Here is an 11985-nt window from a genome sequence, read left to right as displayed (position 1 = left end):
GGGGGTATTTTCACCACTCAACTACATTAAGAGAACACTTGCGAGAAAACTAGATCAAAAAATACCATTTCATGGTAGATGCGGAGGCGTTCCTTCACAACATTTTCAGTGTCATCAGACCGTGTAATAAGTTTGGTTTCACAATGCGGCGGAGGGAGAAGGGGAGGCATGTACATTCTAGTTTTGCCATCTTCACCCTTCATATCAATGCAGGCAACATTGTAATTGCCTCCACACTCGCTACAAGTTCTTCTTCCTAAGCACTTGGCAATCAACGCATCTTCCCGAAGCTTCAGATTAATCACCAGGTCGATGTCCGTCACTCCCTCTAAGATTTCCTAAATAACCAAATAACATATATATAATAGGATCAGGGAAAATGTCGTCTATATTGAGGAGACGAAACTGATTAACTTCAGTGCATAAAGCAGCTTAGCCAAAATCAGAGGAAAGCAGACAACCATGAAGTACTTACACTGTTGATAATCCATTGCTTGGACCTGTACATATCAGATCTGTTTCATCTCTAATCCAATTATAGAGGAAACAAACTTCCAAATACAGGAACCAAGAGCTGCAGAGAGATTCAATTGTAGTAAAAGTTTTGATTGGCATAAAAACAAAAGTTATACGCCAGAGGGTACGGTGAACCCAACGAAGTCCAAAATATATAAAATAATTTAGCCTTCAAACAAATGACCATAAGTTTCAGCATTTGCTCATGGATTTTAATATGTTACCAGAATTTCACAATCATATCAGTCATTCTGATGGCAATAAGGATATGACCATCGATCAGCCTCAGCCAAAAATAACAGAAATTCAGGAAGCTGTGTGTCTACATCATAGTGTCAAAAAGCAGAAGAGATTAAGAAGACATACAGGTCCATGACAACACATGAAGTTGACTTTTATTAAGCAGGAAAAAGCAGGCAATAGAAGAGACAGCCGGGAACGAGAGGCAGGGGAATGCTTGTGTTGGGAACTTTTGGTCCCAAGAACAAGGGAAATAGTTATGATCCTCTAAATTGGTGGAGAGACTCAGCAAGCAGTCTTATCTAGGGATAGGAAACCTTGTTTCACTAGTGAATACTGACTTTGCACAAAAGAATGTCAAAAGATAACTATATGTGGCTCTACCTCTGCTGTACACATTACAGCCTCCTGAAGTCTCAATTTATTAATCTTCAAGAGTGTTCGACTTTTGCCCTTCAGATGATTGATTCAAACTTTATGCATGAACCAAAAGACAATGATCAGGAGGCATAAATATTTTATCCTTAGGCATACAAAACTAAGGGATATCAGCTCTAATGTCTTTCTCCCTATCCTTGGAGGAAAGGGGATAGTCATGTTCCATACTTTGATTTTTTCTTTTTGGGAAGAAAATGACTAGGGTTAAACAAGAATATAAATTCCTTCAATTGAGATGCAGGTTTCACCCCTGTATTTTGAAATAGAACTGTTTTATGCTGAGTAAGATAGAAGTTCCAAACATACTTAAGATCTACCTCCTTTCAACAGGTTTTGTCACATCACAGTCATGGAACATATGATGAAAATATCCAGAACTCTCTCAACATATGAACTGCAGCAGCCAACAAAAATTGTCGTATAAGATACGTATCCTTGTTACAAGATTTGCAGTCCTGCATTAGGCAGAAAGTTAACTAAATCCTCTAATAGTTCATCTATCTACCTTTTGATGAGTTGATCCTCTGCCATGAAGATATTGGCAGCTTCCACAAATTTAGAAATTGCTCTAATCCCACAAACATTTGTGCAGCAATAAATGATACAGACAACAAAATATAACATAATGCAATTGAGAAACAAAAGATTGGTTAAGAAACAATAGAAAAATTCTACCAAATAAAGAAGTTACGCTTCTAATTAAAACAAAGGATATAACAGTACTAACTGTCCAAGAAAACCGTAAAGTTGTGACTGTTAAAATCACTAAAACAATATGTTGAGCTACAGCCTACATAAGCCTTTCAAAACTGAAGTATCCACAATCGTATGGCCATTAAAGTTAAAACCCAAGAAAAAAGCTCCCAAACTAGTTAACATTGATATCAAAGTGATATTTCAAATATTCTCCTTATCCATAACAACTATAGCAAGGGCATTTATTTCTCATATTGTACTTTGCCTGTGCCCTCATACTAGTCATGCAAAGGTAGAAAAGCAGATAAGAAACCCATTCCTCAAAGGCTACAATTTTTTAATCAGACGAGAATTAGAATGTATCCTCAAAATTGTACATACCATCCTCATTACAAGGAGACGGTTCTCTAGGCCCTGGAGATGAACTATTAGTTTTATACTGTCAGCAAAATTTCCAGATGATGCTCATTATAAGAGGAGTAGCGACACGATGCTTTGTGCCAATCAAACAATCAACACATGCACATGATGCTCAGTTAAGTAGAGGCAATTGTGGATGAAATCTCAGTAAAGCCTTTTAACTAGGTACATCTGAGAAGATGTTAATGTTAGTACTACCTAGTTACGAAAAACCCTGAAAGGACTTAATTTAGAACTTTTCAACGCCATTACTTGCATGAAATACAAATAAAATATAAGCTATACCAAAAAGTTTCTAGTAGCAACTGAAGAGAACATATGAGATTAGGTACATGGCTGCTCAAACACACCACAAATTTTTAAGTTAATTTTAAGGAGTTGAAGACTAATTAACCATGGTAAATGTTTCACAGGGTCTCTCTCCCAATTATCAGGTGTCACTAGAAGAAATCAAGAAACAATTACTAAGACACACTTGGACCAGATATTTGCTCTTATTAGCTCAGAAATTTGCTCTTATCTCCATCAATTTCAACTATAATAAGAACATAAGAATTTGCTAAAATATCTGAAGAAAAAATTATGCAGTTCAGAGTCATGCTCTTCAGAGAAAGTTTGAAGTAAAATACAAATAAAAAGTATCTCATGTAAGATGGATGTATTATCTCCTCTGGTTAAATCTAATCACCTCAACTAAGAGCTTAGTTCTCAGGCATCAGAGTCTATTGAGAGAACTGTTAAAAGTTGCTTTAAGGAATGCACGTGAATTCTTTTAATTTTCTCCAGTTCTTTCCTTTTAAATAAGACTCCTGGTCAAATTAGTATTTCTATTTTTGGTAGGAAACAGTTAGTTGTTTCTGTTTTTTAAAATAGCAAATAACCGTTTTTTTTTAATGGTAAGTTTAACCTATTTTTTAGTTGTAATAGGGACTATTTAAGTTAGGAGTTATTATCAAATAAAAGACGCTGCTTTAACCAGAAAAGAAAAACTATCTGTGTCTTCTCTTCTTTTAACTCCACCTCTGTTTCAGCTGCTATTATTTGGCTCTCCTTCCTGCGTTATTTCCCTTAACGGTGTTAAAACCAACAAGAACCATTTCGAGCATTGTTGGTGATTTCAATGTTTGTACTTTATAGATTCATTTCGTACAACAATATATTCAACTTGGTCTTGAGCACGCGGCATTTCAATTGCAGGTCCATAACCATTAACCTGTTATAGTAATGCATCCTCGCTAGGTGTGAAAGAGCTCTCAAGTACTGATATAGAACGTTTATATATTATCTTGCTAAGTTATATTTATAGGAAGCCTCTGTGTGCCAGATACCAAACTGCGAAAGAAAATATTGGCCTATTAAAGTAGACAGATCCTGTGCCCGGGGTCTATCGGAAACAACCTCTCTACTTCTTTGGAGGTAGTGGTATGGACTGCGTACATTCTACCCTCCTCAGACCCCACAATGTGGGAATATACTGGGTTTGTTGTTGTTGTTGTTGAAAGTAGACAGATTTGCAGGATTAAGTTCCCAGTCAATAGATGAAAAAATCAAATTAAATAATACAGACATGTACGAAATATGATAATAGCACATATATATGCTGGTGTATGTGCGTGAGTAAGGATTTCATTTAGATTAGTGAACTCTTCCCTACAAAAAGCTGGAAGAGTATTTATTCAGCAAGCACAACAATCAAGTTGGACATAGGTAAATGTTTTTTTGCAACTGTTAACAAATAACTGCTCACCGCCTGCCGCATAGTTCGAGGAAATCCATCAAGAATAAATCCTGTTTCACCCTTAGCTTCTCCAGCTTCAAGACTTTTTGATAGTAAATCAATTACAATTTCATCTGAAATTAATTGCCCTTGGTTAACAATATCTGCAAGCTGCAACAGAAGGCACAAAATTATCAGAAAAAGATTTAGTAGAATGATTCAAGGGAAAAACGCAGTGAAGTAAATGAAGAGCAGCAAAGCTGATAAATACAACAACAACAAACCCAGTATATTCCCACATAGTGAGGTCTGGGGAGGGTAGAATGTACGCAGTCCATACCACTACATCCGAAGAAGTAGAGAGGCTGTTTCCGATAGACCCCCGGCTCAAGAAAAGGACCGAGACCGTGTTCAAATATCGCAAGCATACAACATGATAAAATAACAACGATACAACAACCTCAAATAAGTACATGAACCAACAAAAGGCACCCCCTCCCCCCAACCCTAGTAGCCCTACCAACCAAGCTACACGAAACTCTCCTAACTGACTTAACCACATCCCTTAGCCCTCTACCCCAATACTCTTCCTCCAAACCTTCCTATCAAGAGTCATGTCCTCAGTGAGCCGTAATTGCTCCATGTCACGTCTAATTACTTCTGTCCAGTATTTCTTCGATCTACCCCTATCCCGCTTGAAACCATCCAAGGCCAACCTCTCACACCTACGAACTGGAGCATCTGTGCCCCTTCTCATCACATGCCCAAATCATCTCAATCTCCCTTCCCGAATTTTATCCTCCACCGACGCCACTCCTACCTTGCCCCGAATAGCCTCATTCCTAACCCTGTCAGCTCTTATGATACCGCACATCCAACGCAACATCCTCATTTTTGTCACCTTCAACTTTTGGACGTGAGAGTTCTTAACCGGCCAGCACTCCGCGCCATACAACATAGCCGGCCGGACTGCAACTCTGTAGAATTTGCCTTTAAGCTTGAGAGACACCTTTTTATCGCAAAGGATTCCCGAGGCGAGCCACCATTTCAACCAACCTACCCCAATACGGTGAGAGACATCCTCGTCAATCTCTCCATTCCCCTGAATCATAGACCCAAGATACTTAAAACTATCTCTCTTACACACCACCTGAGACTCCAACTTTACTACCACCTCGTCCTCTTGCCTCGTGTCACTAAACTTACACTCCAAGTACTCCGTCTTTGTCCTACTCAACCTGAAACCTTTAGTTTCCAGGGTTTGTCTCCAAACCTCCAACTTATCATTAACACCTCGACGCGACTCATCAATCAAGACTGCATCATCCCGCAAAAAACATACACCATGGCACCCCACCTTGAATACTCCTTGTCAACACATCCATAACCACAGCGAATAAAAACGGACTAAGAGTCGATCCCTGGTGCAATCCAGTCAGGACCAAAAAATGGTCAGAATCCCCTCCCACAGACCTTACCCGAGTCTTCGCTCCCTCGTACATGTCCCTAATCGAACAAATGTACGCCATAGGGACCCCTCACTTCCAAGCATCTCCAAAGAACCTCCCTAGGAACTTTGTCATATGCCTTTTCCAAGTCAATAAACACCATGTGAAGATCCCCCTTCCTCTCTCTATACTGCTCAACCAGTCTCCGCACTAGGTGAATTGCCTCAGTCGTCGAGCGACCAGGCCTAAAACCAAACTGATTCTCCGAAATAAACACTATCCTCCTCAATAAGCTGATAAATACAAATTCATATTTTCATATCTAATCTTACAGATCAGAATTGCCTTCAACCTATCAAAGAAGCAATTATTTTGATACAAAATAATTTCAAAAGATGGCGAAAATGCTCGAAGAATAGAGGTGGAGTACAATGATCCCATTGTATGAGAACAAGAGTGACATTCAGAATTAACTATAGGGGTATCAAACTACTAAGTCACACTATGAAAGTTTGGGAGAGGGTAGTGGAGATGAGGAAGGCGAGAGGCGTGGCTATTAATGTGAACTAGTTCGGTTTCATCCAGGGCCGCTCAACTACAGAAGTCATTCATCATGTAAGGAGACTAATGGAGCAATTTAGGGAGAAGGACAACTTACCCATGGGATTCATCAACCTAGAAAAGGCTTACGATAATGTCCCAAGGGAAGTTCTATGGAGATGCTTGGAGGCTAAAGGGATACATGCGGCATACATTAGGGCGATCAAGGATATGTCCGATGGAGCTAAGACTCGAGTAAGGTCAATCGAAAGAGACTCATAGCACTTCCCAGTTGTGATGGGGTTGCACGTAGGATCATATTTTAGCTTGTTTTTGTTTGCCTTAATGATGGATGAATTGACGCGGCATATTCAAGGAGAGGTGCCATGGTACATGTTATTTGCGTACGACATAGCTAGACTCAAGGCGGAGTTAATGCTAAGCTGGAGGTTTGAAGACAAACCCTAAAGTCCAGAAAGGGTTCAAGTTAAGCATTAACAAGACAAAATACTTGGGAGTGCAAATTCAGTAATGTAACACACAGAAGCTAGCGTGAATGTGAGGCTTGATATACAGGCCATCCAAGAGAGCGAGTATCAAGTATCTAGGCTCTATTATCCAAAAAGAATGAGGAGATTGATGAAAATGTTACACGTTGTATTGGTGAAAGATGGATAAAATGGAAGCTCGCATTTGGAGTCATGTATTATAGAAGGTACCACTTAAAGAAAAGTTCCACAGAGTAGTGGTTAGACTAAGTATGTTCTATGGAACGACATTCAGAAAATAAAAGCTGCAGAAATAAGAATATTACGAAAATATATGGGCATATTAGGAGGGATAGAATTAGAGATGAAGATATCTGGGATAGGATAGGAATGGTTTCGACAGAGAACAAGATGCGGGAAGCGAGGTTGCAATGGGTTAGGCATGTGCAAAGGAAATGCATGGATGCCTCGGTGCAGAGGTGGGGGAGGTAGGCCAAAAGAGTATTGCAGAGAGGTGACGAGACAAGACATGGCATAATTTCAACTTACCGAGGAGATGACCATAAATAGGAGATTATGGAGGAATACAGATTAGGGCAGAAAATTAACCGGTAGTAGAGCATTATCTTGTTTATCTTTCCATACTAGTAGTCATAGCATTATTCCTGTAGTTTCTTGTCGCACAGTTACTATTATTTTGTTTCTGTGATTGGCCCCCTATCAGTATTACTTTTTTTTTTAACTGTTTGGCAAGTTTTAAAGCTGAGGGACTTTTGAAACCACCTCTCTAGAGGTAAGGTTGTGTACACTCTACTCTCCCAAGATTCTACTTGAGGATTTCACTGGGTCTGTTGTTGTTGTTGTACTATTCAAAATGATTTGTCACGCTTTCTGTAGTATTTTGCCATGACTTTTCACTTTTGTCAATTCTTTTGTCATGTTGCTTAACTGGTTTTCCTTGAGGCAAGGGTCTATCAAAAACAACCTAAATACCTCAAAGGTAGAGATAAGATCTGCATACACTCTACCTACCCCAGACTTGATATTGGTTAAGTTGTTATAATACAAAAAGAACAACAACCAAAATATGAAAACATAAATAATTAATACAAATTAAAAAAGGAAGCTCGGTGCACTAAAGCTCCCACTATGCATGGGGTTCATTGAAAGTCCGGACCACAAGGGCCTATTGTACGCAGTCTTATCCTACAATTCTAATATTTAATAGAAATTAAGATGGATAGACACAAGACATTAGAAATAATCATATTCGACAAAAGATACAAGTAGCACATTATAGGAGATAACGAGAGAAGACTGCAAGATGGTCAAATCATGTCCTACGTACTTCAAATTGCATAGATCAGTGCTGTAACACCATGATGATTGAAGGTATGACATCAAGTTGAGGTAGACCTAAAATTCCATGGACCAAAGTTGTCTCAAAAGACCTATAATATCTTGAAATCAATGCGGATTTATCATAGCGCGTACAATGGAAGCAAAGATCCATGTAAGCAATACCAACTAGTTGGAATTAATATTTATTGGTTGTTGGTAATTACGTTAAGTCCAATGTCTGCTAATACACCTTAAGTTTGGTTAAATTTTATATTTCAAAGTAGGGACAAGTGTGATAATTGAAAATTAGAGGATATCTACTCTTAGTGAACCACTAGTTACTTTTTAATAAAATTTACTGAGCAACTAGAGAACCAGTAGTTACTTTAAAATACAATTTATTGAGCAATGAAATAACGGACAAAAGAAAAAAAAAATTAGTCATGTCTCCTATATTTCTTTTTTTTTAAAAAGAACCAAGTCACGTCTCGCACCCTACTGGTTTAAGGTTGAGCCATCGCAATTATTATTGTAGTATTGGTAGTAAATTTTTTTTGGGAGAACTTCATGTGAAAGCAACAAGATAATCAGATAAAACGATTTTTCTTATTTTCATTTATTGTCCAAATAAGATACAAAGGTAATTACTATTTGAACATTAAGAACTTTCCAAATAATAATCCTTTTTAAAAATATCTTAACATGGTTGCAGCATCCAAAGTCAAGAAAATCAATGCTAAAAGTATTGAAATAAGCTTATTTTCACTTTGAATAAAGATAATAATTTTATATGGTAAGAGTAGGAGGGTTTGTAGGTCGTGGATTAGAGTAGAAGGTTGGTAGTTGAGTGTTCTCTCGCCTTTTTTTTTTTTTTTTTTTTTTGACAATGATAACAGAGAGTGTTCTCTCGCTTTCCTGCAGTGTAGCCTAGGTGGTATAAGTTTTGGGTTCTTTGATTATTGTTACCACATTTATTTCTTGTGCTTCGGCTATCACACAAGTTTGTTGTTGTTACTGCTCTTTTTCTTCCGTATGCTATGTACTGCTTTCCATACCACAGTATTTCGTTGTTTTTAGCGCTTTCATTTCCATATTCCCTTTTTCAAACTGCTATGAGATGCTTTACTTGAGCCGAGGGTCTATTGGAAATGACCTCTCTCGTTTCTACAAGGTAGGGGTGAGATCTGCAAACACTCTATTCTCCCCAAACCCCACATGTGGGATTACATTGGGTATGTTGTTGTTGTAATCTTTTTACGTAGTAAAAGACCTAATATATACATCTGAAAGTGAAAGAACCAGATATATCTCTCACAACATAGGCAAATGTATCTCTCAAACCACTAATAAAAGTATACTTACAACTACTTCCCCTGTTATTTAGCCATTGCATAACTTAATAAGATGTCACCAGAATTGTTGCAACATTTTCATTGGCTCATGGGTACTATATTATATTATTAACATAAAGCAGTTTTTAGCTTACAGTTTGAGTAAGCTTAAAGTTATTTCGAACTTTCTAGATTAAGTCACGAACAAAAAAGAAGTTGGGGTGGCAGGGAGGAGGGAGAAAAGAATTGAATATTTCTACCAAACTATCCTAAAAGAGGAGAAAATGTAAATACTTTTAGCCAAAACTTCCATGAACATCCTTTGGCCAGACAGACAGAGCATTTGAATTAAACTACCCTGTGTATCCTTAAGAAAGTTTCCAGTCTAACAAATCCAACAAAAATGGTATCACAGAAAATCTCCAACTTACACCTTACTTGGTCAGGCACTTGGAATTTTTGTGTGCATCATGGTCGTTATATTAAAAGAAGATCAGTCATTTACCCATGGGTGTGGCCTAATAGCAATGAAGTGGGTTGAGAACTATGAGGTTTCAGGAAACACTAGATGATTTCTTTCCATATTTCCTAGCCTTGGTGGACAGAGTTACCCGGTACCAGTTGTTGGTGGAAGTAGGTAAACCGTGGAATTAGTCGAGGTGTGCGCAAGCTGGCTTGGACACTACGGCTAATTTAAAAAAATAATTTAAATGACTACTACATATACACACACATATAACCAATCCAGTAGATGTTTGGAGTGGAGGAAAATATTATCCCTTAGGAAATGATTGTCTTGATCAATTTCCAGTGTTTGGTTATGTACAAGAGTAGACGTTACATAGTAATTGTACAGGACTAGGGTAAGGTATGAGCTTAATAGTTTTGTGATATATTTAGGTCTTAAAAGTTTATAGCATGTTGAATGAAACCATTAAAATAGAATAAGAGTTGAGATATCTGAAAAAGAAAATGACTTGCCATTTTGTCCATTATGACACGAAATATATTCCTTGGAGAATACATTTTGAATATTTTAAGGCAAACAAACATTTTCCGCTACACCACACACATCAAATCCCGTTAAAAGATGGGAACCATTCTCTCACTTAAAAACTGAAAGGAAACCAAGATAAGAAATTAGACCTGTGAGGCAAGAGGACCATGAGAGGAGAGTTGTTGGCGAACGAGATCACCAGTGGCTATGTGGGGTACGCCAAGAAGCTTAGATAGCCGAGCTGCATAGGTCCCTTTTCCGACACCAGGGCAACCCAAGAACACCCACTGGACATTTCTGCCCTTAGTTTCAAGACAATTAGTCGGAGATACAACTACTTTAACATTGTCTTCAGAAGGTTTGTAACAAAAACCCCGGGTTAAATTGGTGGTTCTACATCGCCATCTTACCACTGCACGGCTCCAAACCGCCATAATTAATGAATCAGAAGCAAGGAATTAATAAGATACAGAAAAGAGACAAGTTATTGAGAGAGTAGTGGGATCTTTCAGGCTTTTGGGGGTTAATGATTGAATTGAACTAACTGGGAAGTCTGAGGAAAAGGAAAGGGGTGAATGAAACACGTGGGTGGAAAAATGGAAATGGGGTATAACTGACAATAAATATGAACTGCCGACCATCAAAGATGTGATTATGTCAGCAAGCACAGGTGTTTGTCAAAAGATTCAACGGACTGCAAAACCCAATGTTTGTTCTTACGAGAATAGTGTTGCGCCATGATACACGTGCTTTCGAATTGGGGTGTCTTCTTTAAAACCTAGAATGCGGTTATTACATTTTTCATTGATAAATGATAAGTTTTTATATAAATTTTGTGATTGTAATTAATAATTAGGATCGACCCTAAAGTTCATAAAAATAAATCAAAAACTACTGAATTGTATTGAGCAAATTTATGTGTAAAATATAAAATACATTACGTTTTTTTTTTAAATTAAAAACCAAACTCGTCGACCTAATTTTATTAAATCAAAATAGATGTACAAAAGGTTCAGTCCAAGTGAGAACCCGCTCCAGTAAATCAAACAAAATAAACAAAAGAAAATAAAATCTATGTAAAGGAAATTAGAGAGAATAGTGGAAGTCTAGAAGTTTCATGTTCTCCGATCTCTTCGCCTTCAACAATCAAAGCTCCTGTTGTAACCATGGAGGAACAAAAATAGCTCACTAAGGCTCCAATCAACTTGGATCTCCGAGCAACATAACTTGGTTGTCTCAAAATTGAACCCAAACCCTCTCATTCCCTGGAGTTCTCATCATCTAGTCGAAGACAAAGGTTTTAGCTACGAGATGAAGATAGTAAGGTGTCGATCTTTGTACGTACCAGCTTCTATCACTTTTATGAAATATCAAAACTGATATTACTTTGCCTTTTCTACCCTTTTCAGGAATTTGTTAGATTTATCGTCGAAACTATAAAGTTGTTCCACGGTACGAGAGCAAACCTTTTTGGTATTTTTTTTTGTGCTTGTCCAAAAATATTCCCTTTAGCTAATTTAGATCTGAACTAGCATGTACTCCGAACTTTGGACTATTTCAACTCAAGTCACATAAGAACTCTTACGGGGTATTGCGCAATCGTTACCTATAAAGATCTATTTCAAGCTAAGGAGTTTTGTCTAATTTAGTTACAGGCTATGTTTCTTTACAAATACAACTTTAGGCTTATTGCATCTATCCTGATTCAAAATCTCCATTGAAACTCTTTCGAGGAATGAATCTAAAAAGAAGTTAATACCTCCTCAGGAAAGGCTTCCTTAGAGTAATCGACAAGACATGACCAAAGTAAAAT

The 11985-nt window shown here is 37.7% G+C and overlaps 1 protein-coding gene across 1 annotated transcript in view; it reads right to left on the bottom strand.

Moving 5' to 3' along the window:
• The window catches only part of LOC107850729 (probable adenylate kinase 6, chloroplastic), a 12001-nt gene extending 1038 nt beyond the window's left edge, over positions 1–10963 (bottom strand). Inside the window, exons 1-3 of the mRNA XM_016695457.2 lie at positions 10322–10963; positions 4058–4198; positions 66–338 (exon numbers count right to left, since the gene is read on the bottom strand). Coding sequence (XP_016550943.1) covers positions 66–338; positions 4058–4198; positions 10322–10606 — 699 coding nt within the window. The 5' untranslated portion in view covers positions 10607–10963. The remainder of the gene's footprint in view (positions 1–65; positions 339–4057; positions 4199–10321) is intronic.
• Positions 10964–11985: the final 1022 nt, after the last annotated feature.

Source organism: Capsicum annuum, chromosome 12 (assembly GCF_002878395.1).
Source record: "Capsicum annuum cultivar UCD-10X-F1 chromosome 12, UCD10Xv1.1, whole genome shotgun sequence".
Lineage (NCBI taxonomy): Eukaryota > Viridiplantae > Streptophyta > Magnoliopsida > Solanales > Solanaceae > Capsicum > Capsicum annuum.
The sequence above is the reverse complement of the archived record's forward strand: the minus strand, read 5'-3'. Positions and strand labels throughout refer to the sequence as shown.